This window comes from Salvelinus fontinalis, chromosome 8 (assembly GCF_029448725.1).
Source record: "Salvelinus fontinalis isolate EN_2023a chromosome 8, ASM2944872v1, whole genome shotgun sequence".
NCBI classification, from domain to species: domain Eukaryota; kingdom Metazoa; phylum Chordata; class Actinopteri; order Salmoniformes; family Salmonidae; genus Salvelinus; species Salvelinus fontinalis.
In genome coordinates, this window is record NC_074672.1 from 23,758,196 (window position 1) to 23,783,264 (window position 25,069).

A 25,069-nucleotide genomic window follows, 5' to 3' on the forward strand; every position below is an offset into this window, starting at 1 on the left:
GGAACTACCGAACCGATACCATGCCAATGTCCTTTACAACTTCGGTCTTGGTCGACCCTGGATTATTTTGAAAATGCGGCACCGTTTTATTATCCACATTTCTTCAACAGATCATGGAATAAATTAACGGAATAAACAAATCCCCATTTTGGATGCAGGCAAATAAATCACCCACTGTCAAATAAAATCGGCGCATATAAACAGTGTCTCAAAACTGCTATCTAAAGATAAAGGACTGATAAAAATCTGGTTTGTGGGTGCCATAAATTTCGGATTTAAACGAGAACTGCATAGAGCAAGGAAAACAGCGCCGAATAGGCTTTTCGTGGGAGGCATAATTTACATTTGAGTGTTTAGGTATATTCAATTTATTCATACACATAATATACTTGTCTGAAGACACTCAAAACAATCAGAATTCAAACTATTAGATTTGACACTTTCTATGCAGTGAGTTATGGGATTGGTTTGTTCCTCTTTTCTGAAAATAGCCTGTATAGTCACTTTGTATAACGCCATTTTGTGTGACTTACAAGTGCCAACATTATGCTTCAGCCATTTTGTACAAGCTTATTTTCAAGATGAGTTGGCATGGTTCACATTAATATACAGTGGCAAGAAAAAGTATGTGAACCCTTTGGAATTACCTGGATTTCTGAATAAATTTGTCATCAAATTTGATAGATGAAAATCCTAAATCACAACAATAGACAAACAGTGTGCTTAAACTAATAAACACACAATGTATTGTATTTTTGTATATGTTGAATACATAATTTAAAGATTCACAGTGTACAGTTGTGGCCAAAATTTGAGAATGACACAAATATACATTTTTAGAAAGTCTGCTGTCTCAGTTTGTATGATGGCAATTTGCATATACTCCAGAATGTTATGAAGAGTGATCAGATGAATTGCAATTAATTGCAAAGTCCCTCTTTGCCATGCAAATGAACTGAATCTCAAAAAACATTTTCACTGCATTTCAGCCCTGCCCCATAAGAACCAGCTGACAACATGCCATTGATTCTCTCGTTAACATAGGTGTGAGTTGATGAGGACAAGGCTAGAGATCACTCTGTCATGCTGATTCAGTTCGAATAACAGACTGGAAGCTTCAAAAGGAGGGTGGTGCTTGGAATCATTGTTCTTCCTCTGTCAACCATGGTTACCTGCAAGGAAACACGTTCCGTCATCATTGCTTTGCACAAAAAGGGCTTCACAGGCAAGGATATTGTTGCCAGTAAGATTGCACCTGAATCAACCATTTATCGGATCATCAAGAACTTCAAGGAGAGCGGTTCAGTTGTTGTGAAGAAGGCTTCAGGGTGCCCAAGAAAGTCCAGCAAGCGCCAGGACCGTCTCCTAAAGTTGATTCAGCTGCGGGATCGGGGCACCACCAGTACAGAGCTTGCTCAGGAATGGCAGCAGGCAGGTGTGAGTGCATCTGCACGCACAGTGAGGCGAAGACTTTTGGAGGATGGCCTGGTGTCAAGAAGGGCAGCAAAGAAGCCACTTCTCTCCAGGAAAAACATCAGGGACAGACTGATATTCTGCAAAAGGTACAGGGATTGGACTGCTGAGGACTGGGGTAAAGTAATTTTCTCTGATGAATCCCCTTTCCTATTGTTTGGGGCATCCGGAAAAAAGCTTGTCCGGAGAAGACAAGGTGAGCGCTACCATCAGTCCTGTGTCATGCCAACAGTAAAGCATCCTGAGACCATTCATGTGTGGGGTTGCTTCTCAGCCAAGGGAGTGGGCTCACTCACAATTTTGCCTAAGAACACAGCCATGAATAAAGAATGGTACCAACACATCCTCCGAGAGCAACTTCTCCCAACCATCCAGGAACAGTTTGGTGACGGACAATGCCTTTTCCAGCATGATGGAGCGCCTTGCCATAAGGAAAAAGTGATAACTAAGTGGCTCGGGGAACAAAACATTGATATTTTGGGTCCATGGCCAGGAAACTTCCCAGACCTTAATCCCATTAAGAACTTGTGTTCAATCCTCAAGATGCGGGTGGACAAACAAAACCCCACAAATTCTGACAAACTCCAAGCATTGATTATGCAAGAATGGGCTGCCATCAGTCAGGATGTGGCCCAGAAGTTAATTGACAGCATGCCAGGGCGGATTGCAGAGGTCTTGAAAAAGAAGGGTCAACACTGCAAATATTGACTCTTTGCATCAACTTCATGTAATTGTCAATAAAACACTTTGACACTTATGAAATGCTTGTAATTTCAGTATTCCATAGTAACATCTGACGAAAATATCTAAAGACACTGAGGCAGCAGACTTTGTGAAAATTTATATTTGTGTCATTCTCAAAACTTTTGGCAACGACTGTAGGTTGAAAAGAAGTATGTGAACCCCTAGGCTAATGACTTCTCCAAAAGCTAATTGGAGTCAGCTAACCTGGTCCAATCAATGAGACAAGATTGGAGATGTTGGTTAGAGCCATGTTGGTTGACCTATAAAAACAGTCACAAAATGTGAGTTTGCTATTCACAAGAAGCATTGCCTGATGTGAACAATGCCTTGAACAAAAGAGATCTCAGAAGACCAAAGATTAAGAATTGTTGACATGCATGAAGCTGGAAAGGGTTGCAAAAGTATATCTAAAAGCCTTGATGTTCATCAGTCCATGGTAAGACATATTGCCTATAAATAGAGAAAGTTCAGCACTGTTGCTACACCCTAGGAGTGGCTGTCCTGCAAAGATGACTGCAAGAGCACAGCGCAGAATGCTCAGTGAGTTTAAGAAGAATCCTAGAGTGTCAGCTAAAGACTTACAGAAATCTATGGAACATGCTAACATCTCTGTTGACGAGTCTACGATACGTAAAACACTAAACAAGGATGGTGTTCATGGGAGGACTCACGGAAGAAGCCACTGCTGTCAAAATAAAACATTACTATACGTCTGAAGTTTACAAAAGTGCACCTGGATGTTCCACAGCGCTACTTGCAAAATATGCTGTGTACAGATGAAACTACAGTTGAGTTGTTTGGAAGGAACACAACACTATGTGTGGAGAAGAAAAGGCACAGCACACCAACATCAAAGCCTCATCTCAACTCTAAAGTATGGTGGAGGGAGCATCATGGTTTGGAGCTGCTTTGCTGCCTCAGGGCCTGGACAGCTTGCTATCATCGCCGGAAAAATGAATTCCCAAGTTTATCTAGACATTTTGCAGGAGAATGTAAGGCTATCTGTCCGCCATTTAAAGCTCAACAGAAATTGGGTGATGCAACAGGACAACGACCTAAAACACAGAAGTAAATCAACAACAGAATGGCTTCAACAGAAGAAGATACGCCTTCTGGAGAGTCCTGACCTCAACCCGATTGAGATGCTGTGGCATGACCTCAAGAGAGCAGTTCACACCAGACATCACAAGAATATTGCTGAACTGAAACAGTGTTATAAAGAGGAATGGTCCAAAATTCCTCCTGACCGTTGTGCAGGTCTGATCTGCAACTACAGAAAACGTTTGGTTAAGGTTATTGCTGCCAAAGGAGGGTCAACCAGTTATTAAATCCAAGGGTTCACATACTTTTTCAACCCTGCACTGTGAATGTTTACACGGTGTTCAATAAAGACATGAAAACGTATAATTGTTTGTGTGTTTAGTTTAAGCAGACTGTGTTTGTCTATTGTTGTGACCTAGATGAAGATCAGATAACATTTTATGACCAATTTATGCAGAAGTCCAGGTATTTCCAAAGGGTTCACATACTTTTTCTTGCCACTGTAACATAATATGACATAGCTTGCGCTGGAGAGCCTGCCTGTGATGAAATACAATCTACCCAAAGAAAGTAGAGGAAATTGTATACCATAAACATCCTGTGTTCAGGAGATAATGATCACATCTCTGGTGTCAATTGATACTGTTACAGCAGCTGCTACTGTTACATGAGATGATGTAGCCTTAACCAATGCTTTACACTAAAGCAGCATTTGTTAGATTACTTCAGGGCTGATAAGGTCCATTCTTTGCATTCTAAAGAGCTTCTGGCTCAATTTAATGGCAGTGACATTTGAAAACAAAGTCAAGAGCATCATTCCTATCTCCCAAGAGCTCTGCATTTCTATGTGAAAATAATATTATTGCAAGGTACCTTATTCAAAAGGTTAGTAGATGTGTCATAATACCATTTTATTATTATTTTCATTATATCCTTCCTAGGTATAAAAGTCAACACTTGTCAATAATTGATATGATTATAATCATAGAATATAATAGACTATTGCATAAGAAAGTTTCCCAGCACAAATAGTTTCTTCCCATGACTTAACTCTGGTGGTCTTTGCCAGGTGTCAGGTGTCTCCTCCGGTTCTCACTTCCCTGGGAATGTCTGGGAACTTCCTCCATATCCTGCATACAAACACACATTTATATTATGTTAGATAAATTGAAAGGACAGAAATATTTACATAGATTGATGGATGCAGGGCAACCTGCAACAGCACGGTAAATTGAAGGAGAATCATTCTCACCTGTGTTGTAGCATCCAACAGGTCTCTGGAGGGTATCAGACAGCCAGCCTCACCCAGGAAGCACAGAAGGATATGGAGCACATCTGCCCAGCGGCCGACAGTCAGCATCAGGACCATGAGCCCCCCCAGACGCACCACCACTGTGTTTATAACAGCTTGGCCACTTGGCTGGTGATGTTGCTCCTCTGAGTAGAAAAAGAATTAGCATCAGTTGAACGCTTTCTCAATGAGAATGACAACACTATGCTTGTCATTTAGTTGTTTTGTGGTATTTACAAAATACCCAAATTAGTATCTGACAATCTGCTGCTTAAACGTTTCCCCATACATGATACAGTATGTTCAGTCTCTCACCCTGCATATACACCACCAGCAGTGTGTAGCAGATTGTCAGTGGAGTCCAGAACCTGAGGGCTTCTGTAGCTGAGAGGAAGTGTTTGTTTATTATAGATATGGCGGAAATGGCAGCCACTGCAAAGCTGAGCATAAGGGCCCTGGTCAGGTGTGGTAACAAAGAGCAACCTGATGTGAGCAGTGCAATGCACACTCCACAGTAGCGCTGGGAACTGTGTAGTTTGTACAGTGAAATGACATGGAGCCGTAGGCGCCCAGTCTGGCTGGCCAGGAACCAGCTCAGTCCTGCAGCTAAGAGGAGGCAGAGCCAGCGCTGTGGCGCCCCCTCGTGGAGGAAATGGAGACTGCAGCTGAGGGCACAACCCAGGGAGAACTGGCACTGGACCAGCAGCTGCTGTAGGAACCTACTGGACTCCTGCAGATTCAGAGAGCAGGAGGGAAATTCATTTAGAGATGGATCAAGGCTGATGAATGGGAGATGTGAGAGAGATTTTCATATAATTATAAGTGACATTTATGTTATTATCTTGCAAGTGCCTCACTGGTCCAGCTGTGACCCAAGCTGACACTGCTCTGAGGGAGAACTCTAGAACCACCAGGGAGGCAACCCGAGAGCCCACTACAGCCAGCATCACTGACAGGAACAAGAACTGGAGAGTTCCACTCAGCCCAATTTTAGCACTGGCTTGATGCCTTGGTTTCTTCTGCATAGATGTCTCTTTACTGCTGCTTTTGTTGCTTGAACTGTGTAGAAAAAGTATTCATTTCAAAGCAGTGAAATACAAAACATTGATTTCTAAGGATACATTGATTACTATTGACAATGTAAATCACATTACAGTCTTTGTTCATAGTGATGAAATCAAGCACAATATTCAATAGCACAAATTATTAAACTACATCAAGAGGCCTTAGTAGTAGTATGAGGTTAGTTATCTACATCCACATCTTCTATATGGTTTGGTCCTGTTTCTCGCGTGTTTTTAAAAGTCCCTGTCTATAACATGGTAATTGCATCCAGATTCTAATTATAGGGCAACAGGTATAGCAACAATCAGTTTGTTTATTTATCAAACGCTATTACAACTAACAATGTAGCCTAACCTATATACTGAAGTTGCCTAACTACAATGTAATTAAAAAGGTATGATAATAACAAGAAGTGTAGCCTGAGACCCAAGTGAAATCATATCTTCTAATGTCATATTTTGGAAGTTGTCCATAATTGTATAGGTTTCTCACCTTTCAGCCTCTAAGAATACGTGTACTCTCAACAGGTTACAGAGAACAGAGATCCCACATGCCCCGACAAGTCCTGTGTCACACAAAACATTTGTCATCAACAAAATTGTATTATAAAATATGGTTCTTAAAATAAACGTACAGCATGAGTAGCAACCTGCAAAAAGGCATTCGGCACAAACCAAGAAAGGAGAAGGGCCTTTACCCGGAGTAGCCTAGAACGATACAAACATCTCACCTTGGAGTACACTGTCCAGGGGGTTTGCTTCAAGCGTCAGCCATCCAGGTAAACTCGGAAGAAACGATGTAATTAAAGATAACATTTTCGTTAAATCGCTAGAATATTAGACTAATGATTCCCTAAAGCAATAGTTAGTTTCGATATCAAACCTATTGCCGGTTTACACCCTATCGTGTGCACATGACCAATACACATTGAATTGAAATAATAGGCTAATTTCAGAAATAGGTCATTTAATTGCAACAGTTATATTTCGATAAAAGATAAGACCATGCCAGTTGGTCAATTGACAAAATACTTAAATAATTTCAAAAGTTGAAATTACTACCTCTGTCTATTTCTCTGTGATTAAATAACTACGCTTTGCTCAGTCATTGTGCCGTTCAAAGGTCAGTCGTGGGCAGTCATTGTGAGACAAAAATGTATGTGAAATTCATTTTAAAAAGGTGTCTTTAAATAAAGAACGTTTAATTGTTGTAGAAACAACCAATGTAATTACTCTACAACCAAAAATGTGTGGCAAAAATATACCGTAAATGTAAAAGTTATATTTTAATAAAATGAACCTTCACTAGAGAAAATAGTGTAAATAATGTGTTTGGAGGTACAACAAAAACTCACTACTGTAATTCACTCTGTATAAGAGTATCAGAAGTCCGGTGATTGTCCCAGTAGCATAACTAAGTCACCTATATCAAACAGGCAAAGCCTACTACACCGGCTCTGACGCTCAATGGATGTGGCAGTGCATGCAAACTATCACAGGTTACAAAGGGATACCCAGCCATGAGATGCCCAGTGACACAAGCCTACCAGATGAGCTAAATGCCTTCTATGAGCTCACATCTGTAGCCATGAAATGCTTTGAAATGGTAATGTCTCACAATACCATCATCCCAGACACCATGGACCCACTCCAATTCGCTTACTGCCCCAACAGATCCACAGATGACGCAATTTCTATGCACTCCACACTGCCCTTTCCCACTTGTACAAAAGGAACACCTATTGTACGTGAGAATGCTGTTCATTGACTAGAGCTCATTACTTGTTTTACTTTTCTATTATTTTTCTATTTCCGTTCTCTCTGCATTGTTGGGAAGGGCCCGTAAGTACGTATTCCACTGTTAGCCCACACCTGTTGTTTTATGAAGCATGTGACGAATACAATTTGATTTGATTTATATGTTGTGATATCATTGAGTTCACGACTTCAGAGGCATTTGGGGTGCGTTCAAATTTTCTTCTAAAACTTAAATAAATTCTAACAGTGTAGCTCATGTGTAATCATCGATTAAAAAATATATTTTTCCTGTGTTTTATTTCATATTGTACAACAGCTGATGCAATTAACACTGTAAAAAGTAATTTGATCAGTGTTAATTCCTGATAGTTGCTGGTTGAAAATACAATCTACACGACCTTCTAATCAGCAGGTTTGCAGGGGCGAGAGTTTCAACATGCGTAAATTAGTTAATAGATCAATAACAAAAAGATTTCCAAACCTAGTTTTCAGTTTTCCCCTCCCCACTCAGACCACTCCCAGACAGTCCTAGCAAAATTCATGCTTGAGAAATAGTTTTAGCTAAAAAGCAATTTTTTCCCATTTGAATGTAAATCTATTACAGTAAGGTACTTAATTGTTACCCAGAAATGATTTGATATTGATATAAAAATAGCTGCACTGAGCCTTTAAATAACAGTTTCAACCATTTGAAAACATCTACAATACATATATTTCAGGATGTTGTGTATCCCTGGAAATAATCATAATTAATGTAAACATTATACAGTTTTGAAAACATAGCTTGTCCATATAAAGTGGCCTCTTGGCACAACTTACCCCAGGAATGGGGTAAGTTGAACCATGGGACAGTGTAAGTTAAGCAACCTACACATTTCTGTGCAGAATAAAATATTACCACTACTTTTTAAAACCATGTCTAATCTTTATTTCCCAAACACAATATTCCCAATCACAATTGCTTTTTTGTCTTTTAATCATTTTATTAAGTATCTTTTAACACCGGCTTGACAACTACCAAACACTTTGTACTTTTTTAAACACTTAACATAGGCCAGGTGCTGTTGTTACCTCATATCCCAGCAATAATGCCTTGCGTTACACCTGGGAAGACAACACTTGAATTTTCTTAACTTGCCATTGTCTCAACCACTGGCTCAATTTAACCCATGGCAATTGGCTCAACTTACCCAATGGCAAACATTTTGACTATATTAGCCCACACAGCTACAATGATGCACTTTCATGCTAGGTTTAGGACCTCATATTGAAGCTTATAGAGACCCCCAACTGGTGCATAGAACAATCTTAATATTATCTACTTTGGTTTAGATACAAGCATCAAGATACCTCTAACACAAATTAATTTGACTTGGTGAAAATATTATTTTGGGACCTAACTTGCTTACCACTTTTTTCATGTTGTTTCTTCCTTCACTGATAAATAATACCTTTTGTGTGTGGTTTCCTAGAAATAAGGGAGGCTCAAGTTCAACTTACCCCACTCTCCCCTACTGTACTTTCTGTAGCCTACAAATCAGCACAAGCTTGCTTTGAGCATATACTATAGCAACAAAATAGCCAACGACAGATTTATGCATGTAGTTTATAACCAGTAGTCTATGTCAAATGGTTATTCTTGCAAAGACAGTTTCTTAGGCGTTCAAAACAAGTGTGGCTTGCCTCTTAACTTAGTTTGATCATTGTCTACCATCCTTGTTTGGTGTCTTTGACTGTCGGGCTTTCCTACCTATCAGAGAGCTAAAATTAATGATATGTGACTATATTGGTCTGTTGAGGTTGCTTACGCTGTAGCTGTACTTAAATGTACTCGAGATCTCCACAAATGTTACAATTATTGCCAACTGTCTTAATGAGGATGTCAGGCCAAAAACCATGAAAAGGGTTATTGTCAGCGTTGTTCATAAAATATTTTACTAGCCCGACTGCCGCCAGATGGTGGTAATATTCCATAATTATGACGTAAGGAATAATACTGCCAATGGGTGACAGTACGTCGAAGATTTTACAGTATGGAAACATAATTTTCCGGGCCAGAAAATTCCCCAAATTGTCAGCTATGAATTCAATTACAATATTTATATATCATTTAACTCTGTAAATATCAACTTAAATGACTTGAATTAAAAGCACGTTTTTTTCAAAACTGGGGTGCTAAGCCATTTATGTAGACATAGGCCTAATGCTATTGGATTCATGTGCACTTCAAGTCTGGGAGGACTATGATGGATGACTCTCTGGGCATATTTGGGTTAGCTGACAATGTCAGAAACGATGCGCACGTTTCAATGAAGCAGTAGTCTGTGAGTTGTGATTCTGGTTGGCCAGATAGCTACAAGCAATGACAAGAAATTGCAATGTGGGAAATTGTTAGTGACTCGTTTCAGCTAGTTTAATCTTGTTCTTGATACCATGTCTTGTTTTCAGGTGTTTTGACTAATTAGGTCAATTCATGTCAACAATCTAACATGCTGACCACACTGCCCACATTGCGTTCGCGAGTGTTGCAAAATAAATGTACACATACATTTTATACTCTTAAGGATCGGACCCTTTTTTTCAATTTTTACCTAAAATGACATACCCAAATCTAACTGCCTGTAGCTCAGGACCTGAAGCAAGGATATGCATATTCTTGATACCATTTGTGTCACGCCCTGGCCTTAGTATTCTTTGTTTTCTTTATTATTTTAGTTAGGTCAGGGTGTGACATGGGGAATGTTTGTGTTTTGTTGGTTTTGGGTGATTCTATGGTAAAGGGGTTGTTGGGTGTAGTATATGGGTTTGTGTTGAGTACATGTGTCTAGCGTTGTCTATGTATGTTTAGTTGTCTAGGAGTGTCTATGGTTACCTGAATGAGTTCCCAATTAGAGACAGCTGATTTCGGTTGTCTCTGATTGGGAGCCTTATTTAGGGTAGCCATAGGCTTTCATTTGTTGTGAGTAGTTGTCTATGTGATACGTTTGTAGCCTGTGTGTGCACATCGTTGTTTAGCTTCACGATCGTTTTCTTGTTTTGTTTAGTTCGTAAGTGTGTTTGTTTCGTTTGCCTTCTTCTTCAATAAAAAGGAGATGGCTTATTTTCCTAAAGCTGCGTTTTGGTCCGTCAATCCTCCACACGATCGTGACAGAACTACTCACCAATACAGGACCAAGCGGCATGGAAAGCGGCAACAGGACCCACCTACACAGGATTCGTGGACATGGGAGGAGATACTGGATGGTAAGGGGCCGTGGGCACAACCGGGAGAATATCGCCTTCCTCGTGAAGAGCTGGAGGCAGCTAAAGCCGAGAGGAGGCGATATGAGGAGGCAGCACGGAGACAAGGCTGGAAGCCCGTGAGTACAACCCAAAAATTTCTTGGGGGGGGCCTTAAAGGGAGTGTGGCGAAGTCAGGTAGGAAACCTGCGCCTACTCCCTGTACTTACCGTGGAGAGCGAGAGTACGGGCAGACACCGTGTTACGCAGTAGAGCGCACGGTGTCTCCTGTACGCGTGCATAACCCGGTTCGGTACATTTCAGCTCCACGTATCGGCCGGGCTAGACTGAGCGTTGAGCCGTATGTCATGAAGCCGGCCCAACGCATCTGGTCACCAGTGCGTCTCCTCGGGCCGGCGTACATGGCACCAGCCTTACGCATGGTGTCCCCGGTTCGCCTACATAGGCCGGTGCGGGTTATTCCACCTCCCCGCACTGGTCAGGCGACGGGGAGCATACAACCAGGTAAGGTTGGGCAGGCTCGGCGCTCAAGGGAGCCAGTACGCCTGCACGGTCCGGTATTTCCGGCGCCACCTCCCCGCCCCAACCCAGTACCACCAGTGCCTCCTCCACGCACTAGCCATATGGTGCGTGTCTCCAGCCCTTTACCACCAGTGCCTAAACCACGCACCAAGCCTCCTGTGTGTCCCCAGAGTCCTGTGCGTCCTGTTGCTGCTCCCCGCACTAGCCCTGAGATGCGTGTCCCCAGCCCGGTACCACCAGTCCCGGCACCACGCACCAGGTCTACAGTGCGCCTCAGCCGGCAGGAGTCTGCCGTCTGCACAGCGATGCCTGAACTGCCCGTCTGCCAAGCGCCATCTGAGCCATCCGTCTCCCCAGCGCCATCTGAGCCATCCGTCTCCCCAGCGCCATCTGAGACATCCGTCTGCAATGAGCCTGCAAAGCCGCCCATCTGCCATGAGCCTGCAAAGCCGCCCGTCTGCCATGAGCCTACTGAGCCGCCCGCCAGACAGGAGCCGCTAGAGCCGCCCGCCAGACAGGAGCCGCTAGAGCCGTCCGTCAGACAGGATCTGCCAGAGCCGCCAATCAGACAGGATCTGCCAGAGCCGCCAATCAGACAGGATCTGCCAGAGCCGCCAGCCAGCCATGAGCAGCCAGATCAGTCAGCCAGCCATGAGCAGCCAGATCCGTCAGCCAGCCATGAGCAGCCAGATCCGTCAGCTAGCCATGAGCAGCCAGATCCGTCAGCTAGCCATGAGCAGCCAGATCCGTCAGCTAGCCATGAGCAGCCAGATCCGTCAGCCAGCCATGAGCAGCCAGATCCGTCAGCCAGCCATGAGCAGCCAGATCCGTCAGCCAGCCATGAGCAGCCAGATCCGTCAGCCAGCCATGAGCAGCCAGATCCGTCAGCCAGCCATGAGCAGCCAGATCCGTCAGCCAGCCATGAGCAGCCAGATCCGTCAGCTAGCCATGAGCAGCCAGATCCGTCAGCCAGCCATGAGCAGCCAGATCCGTCAGCTAGCCATGAGCAGCCAGATCCGTCAGCTAGCCATGAGCAGCCAGATCCGTCAGCTAGCCATGAGCAGCCAGATCCGTCAGCCAGCCATGGGCCGTCCCTCAGTCCGGAGCTGTAGTCCCTCAGTCCGGAGCTGCCGTTCCTCAGTCCGGAGCTGCCCCTTATCCTGGTGCTGCCCCTTATCCTGGTGCTGCCCCTTATCCTGGTGCTGCCCCTTATCCTGGTGCTGCCCCTTATCCTGGTGCTGTCCCTTACCCTGGTACTGCCCCTTAGTTCGGAGCTGCCCCTGACCCTGGTACTGCCCCTTAGTCCGGAGCTGCCCCTTAGTCCGGAACTGCCCCTTAATGCAGTGGGGTTAATAAGGAGGGGGGTCATTTGGAGGAAGCTAAGGAGGCGGTTAGGGACTGTGGTGACGTGGGGACCACAACCAGAGCCAGAGCCGCCACCGTGGATGGAAGCCCACCCAGACCCTCCCCTAGACTGTGTAATGGTGCGCCCGGAGTTCGCACCTTAAGGGGGGGGGGTTATGTCACGCCCTGGCCTTAGTATTCTTTGTTTTCTTTATTATTTTAGTTAGGTCAGGGTGTGACATGGGGAATGTTTGTGTTTTGTTGGTTTTGGGTGATTCTATGGTAAAGGGGTTGTTGGGTGTAGTATATGGGTTTGTGTTGAGTACATGTGTCTAGCGTTGTCTATGTATGTTTAGTTGTCTAGGAGAGTCTATGGTTACCTGAATGAGTTCCCAATTAGAGACAGCTGATTTCGGTTGTCTCTGATTGGGAGCCTTATTTAGGGTAGCCATAGGCTTTCATTTGTTGTGAGTAGTTGTCTATGTGATACGTTTGTAGCCTGTGTGTGCACATCGTTGTTTAGCTTCACGATCGTTTTCTTGTTTTGTTTAGTTCGTAAGTGTGTTTGTTTCGTTTGCCTTCTTCTTCAATAAAAAGGAGATGGCTTATTTTCCTAAAGCTGCGTTTTGGTCCGTCAATCCTCCACACGATCGTGACAATTTGAAAGGAAACACTGAAGTTTGTGGAAATGTGAAATGAATGTAGGAGAATAACACATTAGATCTGCTAAAAGATAATACAAAGAAAAAAAGTGTGTTTTATTGTTTTGTTTTTGCTCCGTCATCTTTGAAATGCAAGAGAAAGGCCAAAATGTAATATTCCAAGTTAGGCGCATTTTGGCCACTAGATGGCAGCAGGTGTATGTGCAAAGTTTTAGACTGATTCAATGAACCATTGCATTTCTGTTAAAAATATTGTATCAAGACTCCCCAAATGTTCCTAATTGGTTTATTAATAAATTTAAGTTCATAACTGTGCACTCTCCTCAAACAATAGCATGGTATTCTTTCACTGTAATAGCTACTGTAAATTGGACAGTGCAGTTAGATTAACAAGAATTTAAGCTATCTGCCAATATCAGATGTCTATGTCCTGGGAAATGTTCTTGTTACTTACAACCTCATGCTAATCACATTAGCGCACGTTAGCTCAGTCGTCCCGTGGGGGGTGGGGGCGGTCACCGATCCCGTAGAAGTTATTAAATAATTTAATCTAAACTGCTCACACGCGTCTGCTCAACCAGGCACTAAAATTTAATTTGGTTCTATTTTTTGATGCTTGACGAGCCGCAAGTCCCACTTCTCCCATCTCTTCATTGTTTTTTTGGAGCGTATACCCATGTGGGGGAATGAAAGATGAACTGAGGTACCCTCCAGTCCAGTTGGTGGTGGTGATGCACCTTAAAGTTGGTTGCCAACCACCATATGTAAAGTCCAAAGAAAAAGAAGCCTGAAGGAGGAGAGATTACTAGAAACTAAGTAGATTTCCCCTTATCTGTGGATTGGTTGTCTAAGTAGAGAACATACAATTTTGTGACTCAAAATGGGTAAAAATTATACAAAGATCCAGATAAAGGATCTTGTCCATTTCAGATAAAATAACAACCCAATGCTTATATCCCTGGACGAATTAGCTAACAGCAAGCTAGCTAGCTAAATGTCCATGAGTGTTTCATGTGTTTCGACCTGTCCTCAACTCAATATAAACTCAGCAAAAAATAAACATCCTCACTGTCAAAAGTAACAGTCAGTATCTGGTGTGGCCAAAAGCTGCATTAAGTACTGCAGTGCATCTCCTCTTCATGGACTGCACCAGATTTGCCAGTTCTTGCTGTGAGATGTTACCCCACTCTTCTACCAAGGCAGCTGCAAGTTCCCAGACATTTCTGGGGGGAATGGCCCTAGCCCTCACCTTCCGATCCAACAGGTCCCAGAAGTGCTCAATGGGATTGAGATCCGGGCTCTTCGCAGGCTATGGCAGAACACTGACATTCCTGTCTTGCAGGAAATCACGCACAGAACGAGCAGTATGTCTGGTGGCATTGTCATGCTGGAGGGTCATGTCAGGATGAGCCTGCAGGAAGGGTACCACATGAGGGAGGAGGATGTCTTCCCTGTAATGCACAGCGTTGAGATTGCCTGCAATGACAACAAGCTCAGTCCGATGATGCTGTGACACACCGCCCCAGACCATGATGGACCCTCCACTTCCAAATAGATCCCGCTCCAGAGTACAGGCCTCGGTGTAACGCTCATTCCTTCGACGATAAACGCGAATCCGACCATCACCCCTGGTGAGACAAAACCGCGACTCGCCAGTGAAGAGCACTTTTTGCCAGTCCTGTCTGGTCCAGAAACAGTGGGTTTGTGCCCATAGGCGACATTGTTGCCGGTGATGTCTGGTGAGGACTTGCCTTACAACATGCCTACAAGCCCTCAGTCCAGCCTCTCTCAGCCTATTGCAGACAGTTTGAGCACTCCCTGTAGTACTGTCTTAGGCGTCTCACAGCAAGGACATTACAATTTAATGCCCTGTCCACATCTGCATGCCTCCTTGCAGCTTGCCTAAGGCACGTTCACGCAGATGAGCAGGGACCCTGGGCATTTTTCTTTTGGTGTTTTTCAGAGTCAGTAGAAAGGGCTCTTAGTGTCCTACGTTTTCATAACTGTGACCTTAATTGCCTACAGTCTGTAAGCTGTTAGTGTCTTAACGACCGTTCGACAGGTGCATGTTCATTAATTGTTTATGGTTCATTGAACAAGCATGGGAAACAGTGTTTAAACCCTTTACAATGAAGATTTGTGAAGTTATTTGGATTATTACGAATTATCTTTGAAAGACGGTCCTGAAAAAGGGACGTTTCTTTTTTTGCTGAGTTTAGTTGGTTCAGAGTTCATTTTGATATTAAACCTGCGTGTCCTGATCACATCTGGTGTGGAGCACAAAAATCAATATGTGCGCAATTGTGGACGCATGTCTGTTTTGCCCAATAGTTGCACACAGTGGTTTTGTTGCCAAACAACCAAAACATCTATACAACATGATAAAGACATTTTTTCTGGTTGAAATCTGGTCGGGACGTCTTGTAAGCAAATCACATTTTGGTTGATATCTGGTTTTTGGTTGAAATCTGATTGAACTACTGACCAGTTGCCTAAATGCTACTCACTTAATTGATACCGATCTATATAAACATGTGTAGGGCTGTCCCCGGAAAAAAAAAAATATTGGTCAACTGAGAGTCAATCGATTGGTTAAATGTTTTACTTCTATTTTTACATATATAAACACACCCTATGTGTATTAATAAAATCAACACTAACTATTGAGCTTGTCTCATGCTTTAAGCGCACTGTTTGATGAAATAATTAAGACACAATGACTCAGAGGGAGCTCGACGGCAATTGATTTGGGCCGGACCGGGCTCAGACTTACCGCTCTGTTAAAAAAAAAAACACACAGGGAGTGCCTGTTAATAGCGCAAGTTGTCTGTCTCGCCTCCCTGCTAGAGTAACCAGGCACCACAGCACAGCAACAGTGTTTATTGCGCTGTCTGTGGTGCTAAAGCTGCAACATAATTACATCCATTTATAGTTTCTTACTTGTTTTTTCTCTGACTGAAAAGTTCTGTTACCAAAATCCCTCATTTGTTTAGAAAAAACATTCCATATTCCCTCAACCCTTGCTCTCTTTACGTGACACGTATGCATCACATGCACGTGACCAATAGGGCCTGACCTATAGCATAATCATAGCAATAAATTGTTTTTTACAAACTCCAACACCATAACACGTGACAGCATAATGGATGCGGAGGACGTGAAAAAGAAACTCGAAATGGTTGCACGGGAGGGAAAGGGGAAGTCAGATGTGTGGAAAACATTTGATTTAGGGCGTTTTCACACAGTTTTGGGGTGTAGTTTGAATCAGAGTAAGATTATTTGTTACATTGTATTTTTTTCATCTGGTCTGGTTGGTTTCAGATTGACAAATGTAAAACACCTAAACAAATCCACGTGTCCATACAAGTCATTTCTTTATTGTACAAAAATGCTCATGTTAAATAATCTATATAATGAAGCTTCACTTGTGTCCCAATCTTCATATTACTTTGGCATTCAGTAGCCTATAACCCCGGTATAGCCCCGTCTCCCCTAATCTGCATCAGATGTGCTCATAAATGTGCTGCTATACTCAATGTTTCAGAGATAAAGTTATGATGCTGTATTTCATCAAATACTCATAGTCAAATAACCAATAATAGGCCTGCTGTGCGACTCTGGTTCTTTTCCTGTGTTTGGTATGGACTGCGTTCTCACCCCATTTCAAGGCTTCCTTAGCTAGCTAAGACCACCTCCTCTTTCTTCCTCTGTTTTTATAATGCACAACAGATGTGCATTGAAGTACAAATTGAACTTGTATTTATAATCTTACAATTATAATATTTATAATGGATGTATTTAAAACACTTGGATAATATCGGCAGACTCAACAGCCTTGGTTTCTCAAATGACTGTCTCGCCTGGTTCACCAACTACTTCTCAGATATAGTTCAGTGTGTCAAACCGGAGGGCCTGTTGTCCGGACCTTTGGCAGTCTCTATGGGGGTACCACAGGGTTCAATTCTGGGGCCGACTATTTTCTCTGTATATATCAATGATGTTGCTGCTGCTGTCTTGCTGCTGGTGATTCTCTGATCCAACTCTACGCAGACGACACCATTCTGTATACTTCTGGCCCATCTCTGGACACTGTTAACAAACCTCCAGACGAGTTTCAATGCCATACAACACTCCTTCAATGGCCTCCAAATGCTCTTACAGTTGAAGTCGGAAGTTTACATACACCTTAGCCAAATACATTTAATCTCAGTTTTTCACAATTCCTGACATTTAATCCTAGTAAAAATTCCCTGTTTTAGGTCAGTTAGGATCACCACTTTATTTTAAGAATGTGAAATGCCAGAATAGTAGTAGAGAGAATTATTTATTTCAGCTTTTATTTCTTTCATCACATTCCCAGTGTGTCAGAAGTTTACATTCACTCAATTAGTATTTGGTAGCATTGCCTTTAAATTGTTTAACTTGGGTCAAACGTTTCGGGTAGCCTTCCACAAGCTTCCCATAATAAATTGGGTGAATATTTGGCTCATTCATCCTGACAGAGCTGGTGTAACTGTGTCAGGTTTGTAGGCCTCCTTTCTTGCTTGCGCACACTTTTTCAGTTCTGCCCACACATTTTCTATAGGATTGAGGTCAGGGCTTTGTGCTGGCCACTCCAATACCTTGACTTTTGGCCTGCTGGAGGTCATTTTGCAGGGCTCTGGCAGTGCACCTCCTTGCACAAAGGTGGAGGTAGCGGTCCTGCTGCTGGGTTGTTGCCCTCCTACGGCCTCCTCCACGTCTCCTGATGTACTGGCCTGTCTCCTGGTAGCGCCTCCATGCTCTGGACACTACGCTGACAGACACAGCAAACCTTTTTGCCACAGCTCGCATTGATGTGCCATCCTGGATGAGCTGCACTACCTGAGCCACTTTTGTGGGTTGTAGACTCCGTCTCATGCTACCTACCACTAGAGTGAAAGCACCGCCAGCATTCAAAAGTGACCAAAACATCAGCCAGGAAGCATAGGAACTGAGAAGTGGTCTGTGGTCACCACCTGCAGAACCATTCCTTTATTGGGGGGTGTCTTGCTAATTGCCTATAATTTCCACCTTTTGTCTATTCCATTTGCACAACAGCATGTGAAATGTATTGTCAATCAGTGTTGCTTCCTAAGTGGACAGTTTGATTTCACAGAAGTGTGATTGACTTGGAGTTACATTGTGTTGTTTAAGTGTTCCCCTTATTTTTTTGAGCAGTGTATATACACATACATACACACACTGTCAACTGCGTTCATTTCTTCTAATGTACTTCACTGAAGTAGGAACTTGGGTGCAATGTCAGACTGTATTTTAGGGAGGGATCGAGTGCAAAAAAATTGATGTCCATAAAAGTTTTAGTGAGCGCCTACTTTAAACTTAATGCTACACCGATATCTGAAAGTGTGCCCAAATGTTAAACTAATGTATGTTTGGAATGAAAGGAATCCATGAGCGTCAGCCCAAGTCTGTCAGGTGGACAGCCTCTGGCCTCTTCAGTATGCCATGATGATATTTGAATGGAGGAATATCAGCACACTATTCCAAAGAACTCAGGGGAGTCCAGTTGCCTCTTTAGCAGCCCCATTACTGCTGCAGGTAGAAATGTGAAAGTATTTGCCCCCTTTCTGATGCTCTATTCAAAAGTAGAGCAAATTAAAGGGGAAAATACTTTTTCATAGTACTGTATCAACCATTCACCTAGTGTTCAGTAACATCGCCTCCCAACTGACAATTCAGTTTTCATCTATTGTTGGTTGTGAAAACTTTACATGCCAGAGGGTAACCCTGGATATTAAGGTTTTTCTGAAAGTCCTGTCTGCACTAAGAGGGAGAGACAGGATCAACAGTGTTTGTGAAGCTCTGAGTGAGAACAAAACTGCCTGTAAATTTTAAATTTTAATTAAAATGATTTATATAATAATCAACTGCTTTTCTTTATATCTCAAAATGACCATGACAGTTTAAAGTGATATTGATTTCACCACAGAAATGATACGTATATCATCCACATTTGTTGTCCATTGGAGTCCCCTATTGAACATATTAATGGGATCAAATTAGCTCTCTTGTAAACATTTCACTTTTCTCTATTGTGTTGCAACCACCTACCTCTGAGAAACATAAATACAACCTGACAAGAACATTTAAAAAATAGTTTTATTCCTAATACTATTGAACATTTGAGCTTTTCATAATCTTATATCACTGGCTGGTATTTTTAGATTTTTTGATTTAACTTGGCAAATCAGTTAAGAACAAATTCTAATTTACAATGATGGACGACGCTGGGCCAATTGTGCGCCGCCCTATGGGACTCCCAATCACGGCCAGTTGTGATACAGCCTGGAATCGAACCAGGGTCTGTAGTGACACCTAACGCTGAGATGCAGTGCCTTGCACCACTCGGCAGTCCAGTGGCACAGTATTGTACTTCACACTGCTGTTGAAAAGGAAAAATGTGTGAAACAGACTTCAGAGGTTTGTTCACTGTCCTCACTGCGACATTGTGGATGTGGCTCAGATCCTAGGCACTCTTTGGCTGGGGAAATATTGAGAGAGTTCGATTAAAATTAACCACGGTTCACCGGTCTATGGCCTGTGATGTAAACTGGCGAAAGCGTTGAGGGAGGAGCGCCTTTATCAAATTGAAGAGTAATCTGCACCGCTCGGTCATGTCAACAATGGAGCATGGTTTATCGATAAAATGTTAGAATTTTCAAACGTTCATTGGGAAGACAGAAAGTGTTAATCTAAAGCAATCACTTTTACATGTGAACACAGAATCCTACTCATCACTTCACGTGCTTCACCTACGTCACTTTTGTTTTGAGCCGACTTCGCCATCGGACAGAGTTGGGCACTTGGCTGACTCATGCCCGGGAGGCAGACGGTTCCAAAACTAATGCTATCGGTTTAGACTCCTCCCACCGACGCAACCTGGGCCAGATAATCGAATCTCTCAATATTGTGCAATGGGAGGAGAGGCTGATGCTAGCTCAGGCCAATGACTGTGCACTGGGGCGGGACTAGTGGTTGGTCCAGGGGGGGCCAGGAGGGAGAGTCTGACAGGAGGACGTCTAGGCGCTTGTACTGCTTCTTGGACTGGCGCCTCCCTCGGAGCAGACGCAGGCAGTTCAGCATACCTCGGTCTATCAGCATCTACAGGAGAGCCAGTAGGATAGTCACACAGTCATTGAGTACGTTTAAATGCATAGTAATAATTTGATATTAAACTGATTATGGCAGTATGCAGAATATGCAATAGTCATGTAAACACCTTACTCTGCTTATCTTAATTGGCTTATGGTCAAGTTCAAAGTAAGCATATGGGGCCTCTTATCAACCATGCGTTGGCACAAATCTGTGTAAACCATGTCTGGGATCATTTCCACACAAAATGTGATTTATCAATATGAACATTTGCTTGAGTGCATACATTTCACGCACAGCCATGCGTAGGCACAGTGCCAAGTGGTGGAATAAGGGAACTATTTGTCAAGCGTAGAATGGGGAAAATGTGTGAAATTGTGAGTAATAATATACATTTTTTCTACTTCATTGCATTTTCATTGTGAATTCATGCAACATACTGTATCTTGTCAGGCTATATCACATAATTTGACCACAGTGAATTTGCTACGATAATAATTAGGGCTGAACCCAAATAGTCGACTAGTCAGTCGACCAAGCAAATCGTATTTTTTTCATGGCACACGAGAGACCTGTCTTATTTGCGCCCATCTTAGTGAACTACTCCATAGCGGAGACTGAGACAAAGGCTCTGCATGGTCAATCTGACATCTGCAGTGGCCGTACAGCATTTACTGTGATGAGGCCTCCGCAGAAGTCTGAGCAAACATACATTTTGCACATCGCGGAGTAGAGCTATTGTCAAAGAAGTGAGTTCGTGTTCATACAGGACCTCCCGCACCACACTTACCATCAACCAATCATGTCAATGCGGAGCTATAAGGAGCCCTCCACCTTGATTTGACCTCCAGAGGTTTTGCAACTGCGTCACACCCTCCATACGAAGCCACCAACCATATTTACGTCTCAAGCATAAATTGTCTTTAATCCATTGTGGAGGCCACGGGGATGGCACAGTACAAGAAGAAGTGTAGTGTGGCTAAAATGCACCTTTCTCTCCAGAATGCGCGCTCTCCCGCCAATTTGTGTACATTCATTGTTTCATAACATCATTGTGTGAATTGTTTGCGTCTATCAATTCCCCATTACATATCACCAGTAGTACATTTACCGTTAATTCCTAATCTGTGTTTGTTTGGTTACGGTAATTTCTGTTAATGCATTCAATATATTATTATATCGTTTGCAGAGTACACAAGCTATGCTACACTTTTGAGAAACAAGTCAATTTAGTCAGTCTTTTGTTTGGAGCGCTCCGGTCAATGTTGAGTAAGGATGTTCACAATTAGGTAGAAGTTGGCCTATATGCGCGCAAATGTATGCATATAAATCTTTCCATTTGGGGATCTGATAGTATTTCTGATTGGCTTAACGCACTACCACGAATGAGGTGTGGAGCTTTTCAAAGTAGGCTAATGTTTTCTTCACCTCAAATGGCAAGCAAACAAAGTCTGTTTTTACATCCATTGAGAATGACAATAATTCCTCAATGTATTTGAAAAATCTTTACAGTTCTCTCCTTTTCGATAACCACTCAGCGTGAAAGGGAAAAATGTAATTCTCCGATCCTTCGGCCCAAGATAGTTGAAACAACGTTTCAAGTTCGTTGCAGACAGGGCCATGCATAGCCAATGTGATTTATAGGATATTTATTTTTATCAGGATATTTTCTACTTGCAGACTGCAATGGTCTTATTTGTTTGCTTTATAGGCAATTTTTAGATAGTTGGCAAGAGAAGTTACTTTTTAGGTTTATCATTATCATTTAGATACCCACATGACAATGATTTTAAGATGCGAAGACGTTATAAATTTAAATTAAACTGTGCACATGAAAACCATAACTGGCAAGATAAATTGGCATTTCACATGAGAAAAAACGTTGCTGAATACCTTGTGTAGCCTATAGAGCCCCACAGTGGAGGTGTGTGTCCTAATACGCATAAAACCAAGCTGTCAAACAGGGAAATGGTTCTAATTGTTTATCCACCATTAATTTTTCCCATAGAGGATTTTTAGAAAGACTTAAAATAAGGGCTGTGTTTCGTGTAGGCTCACCATGGCAGTATCTATCTACTTATGTCAATATATTTGGCTCTATTTACATTCAGATTTGAAAATACTAATGAGCATCAAAGTAAACAAAAATACATAACTTGCACAAGACCATTCACAGAATTGTCAATTTAAAGACATTTAGCCAATTTATTCATTACTACATTTAGCTAACATTAGATAGTTAATCCAGAAATTCTTACATTTTCCTCGATTCGGCAGTCTCGTCCAGACCAACATGGCATTTGTAGTTCTTTATGATAGCCAAATTAGCATTTCATTTTTGGGGGGGCCAAGTATAACTGATCAAATTATTAATAAGACAAGCATTGTAATTTTGAACTCCATAAAGTGAGTGTGGAAGAAGTTAAATTGTTTATCTAGCAACAATGACAAGCCCCCGGGATCTAACAACTTGGATGGAAAATTACTGAGGATAATAGCGGCTGACATTGCCACTCCTATTTGCCATATCTTCAATCTAAGCCTATAAGAAAGTGTGTCCTTAGGCCTGGAGGGGAGCAAAAGTAATTCCAATAACCATGAATAGTAAAGCCCCCTTTACTGGCTCAGATAGGCGACCAATAAGCCTTTTACCAACCCTTAATAAACCTTTGGGGAAAAAATGGTGTTTGACCAGACAAAATACTATTTTACTGTAAACAAATTGACAGACTTTCAGCACGCTTATATGGAGGACACTCAACAAGCACAGCGCTTACACAAATGACTGATGATTGGCTGAGAGAAAGATTGAGGGAGCTTTTTTGTTAGACTTCAGTGCGGCTTTTGACATTATCGATCATAGTCTGCTGATGGAAAAGCATATGTTTTATGGCTTTACACCCCCTGCTAAATTGTGGATAAAGAGTTACCTGTCTAACAGAACACAGAGGGTGTTCTTTAATGGAAGCATCTCCAACATAATCCTGGTAGAATCAGGCCCCTTACTTTTTCAATCTTTACTAATGACATGCAACTGGCCTTGAGTAAAGCCAGTGTGTCTACGTATGCGGATGACTCAACACTATGCACATCATCTACTACAGCGAGTGAAATCACGGCAACATTTAACAAAAAGCTGCAGTTAGTGGCAAGGAATACATTTGTCTTAAATATTTCCAACTAAAAGCATTGTATTTGGGACAAATCATTCACTAAAACCTAAATCTTATAATAAATGTGATTTAGGAGGTTGAGGTGACTAAACTGCTTGAAGTAACCTTGGATTGTAAACTGTCATGGTCAAAACATATTGATACAACAGTATCTTAGATGTGGAGAAGTCTGTCCATAATAAAGCGCTGCTCTGCCTTCTTAACAACACTATAAACAAGGCAGGTCCTACAGGCCCTAGTTTTGTCACACCTGGAAGACTGTTCAGTAGTGTGGTCAGGTGCCACAAAGAGGGACTTAGGAAAAGTACACAGGGAGCTAACATTAATGATACGCATGTCAATCTATCATGGCTCAAAGTGGAAGAGAGATGGACTTCGTCACTACTTGTTTTTGTAAGACGTGTTGACAAGCAGAATGTACCGAGCTGTTTGTTTAAACTACTAGCACACAGCTCGGACACCCATGCATACCACACAAGACATGCCACCAGAGGTCTCTTCACAATCCCCAAGTCCAGAACAGACTATGGGGGGCACACAGTGCGACATGGAACTCTATTCCACATCAGGTAACTGATGCAAGCAGTAGAATCAGATTATGGAACACCTTATGGAACAACGGGGACTGTGAAGATACACACAGGTACGGACACACGCATACGCACACAAGCACTAGCACACTGTCACGTTCCTGACCTATTTCTGTTAATTTGTTGTATGTGTTAGTTGGTCAGGACGTGAGTTTGGGTGGGCATTCTATGTTTTCTGTTTCTATGTTGGTTTAGGGTTGCCTGGTATGGCTCTCAATTAGGCAGGTGTTTGGCGTTTCCTCTAATTGAGAGTCATATTTAGGTAGGTTGTTTCACAGTGTTCGTTGTGGGTGGTTGTCTCCTGTGTTAGTGTTTGTTGCACCATACGGGACTGTTTCGTGCGTTCTTCGTTTTATGTAGTCATTTTTCCTGTTGTGCGTTCTTCGTGTTTTATGTAAGTTCGTATGTTCAGGTTTGTCTACATTCGTTTTGTTATTTTGTTAATTATTTCAAGTGGTTTCGTTTCGTGTTTTTCCCGTCTTGTTTAATTAAAATTATGTCATTTCAAAACGCTGCGCCTTGGTTCAATCCATGCTCCTCCTGTTCGGATGAAGAGGAGGAGGAACACCGTTACACACACACACATTGTAGATATGTAGTGGTGTAATAATGTTATATGTAAGTGCTTTAATGTGTTTGGACCCCTGGAAGAGTACCTAATGGGGGATCCCTAATAAATACAAAAATGTAATGTCATGTTGTATTTTAAATTGTATATAACTTCCTTAATGTTGCTGGGTCATTTGTGTCATCAAACAGTATGCTTAAAGCATCAGACATGCTCAATGCATATATAGTTGATTTTATTAAATACATAGCTTGTGTCTATATGGAAAAATTATATATATTTTTCAAACAATCAAATGTTCAAAAGAATTTTAGTTGGACAGCCCTAATAAGAATAATCCATATAAAGTACAGTAATTTGTTCAATTAGAGGCACGTGTGAAAATGAAATCATTGTTGAAATACTATAAAAGACTGTGATAATGGGAAATTGAATTAGAGATTTGGCACACACTGCATTGCGCAG

The 25,069-nt window shown here is 42.3% G+C and overlaps 2 protein-coding genes across 5 annotated transcripts in view; both read right to left on the minus strand.

The window, feature by feature from the left end:
* Positions 1–4,152: 4,152 nt before the first annotated feature.
* tmem82 (transmembrane protein 82) lies at positions 4,153–6,429 on the minus strand. The gene is made up of 6 exons (XM_055931790.1): positions 6,345–6,429; positions 6,107–6,179; positions 5,407–5,608; positions 4,865–5,279; positions 4,511–4,695; positions 4,153–4,388 (listed from the first exon to the last, which is right to left on the minus strand). Exons 1-6 carry the CDS (start codon positions 6,427–6,429, stop codon positions 4,305–4,307), a joined length of 1,044 nt encoding a protein of 347 aa, XP_055787765.1. The 3' UTR covers positions 4,153–4,304.
* A 12,833-nt stretch (positions 6,430–19,262) lies between these two features.
* atp13a2 (ATPase cation transporting 13A2) overlaps positions 19,263–25,069 on the minus strand; it is a 45,987-nt gene continuing 40,180 nt past the window's right edge. For all 4 annotated transcript variants that reach the window (XM_055931794.1, XM_055931791.1, XM_055931792.1 and 1 more), the window contains exon 29: positions 19,263–20,282. In XM_055931794.1, coding sequence (XP_055787769.1) covers positions 20,115–20,282 — 168 coding nt within the window. In that variant the 3' untranslated portion in view covers positions 19,263–20,114. The remainder of the gene's footprint in view (positions 20,283–25,069) is intronic.

Excerpts from the sequence above, each read along its gene's own strand:
- tmem82 (XM_055931790.1), bottom strand. The coding sequence starts at position 6,429 with ATGTTATCTTTAATTACATCGTTTCTTCCGAGTTTACCTGGATGGCTG. Across the intron at positions 5,609-6,106 it reads GTATTCTTAGAGGCTGAAAG|TTCAAGCAACAAAAGCAGCA; the intron begins GTGAGAAACCTA and ends TTTTCTACACAG. Across the intron at positions 4,696-4,864 it reads GCTGGTGGTGTATATGCAGG|AGGAGCAACATCACCAGCCA; the intron begins GTGAGAGACTGA and ends TTTTCTACTCAG.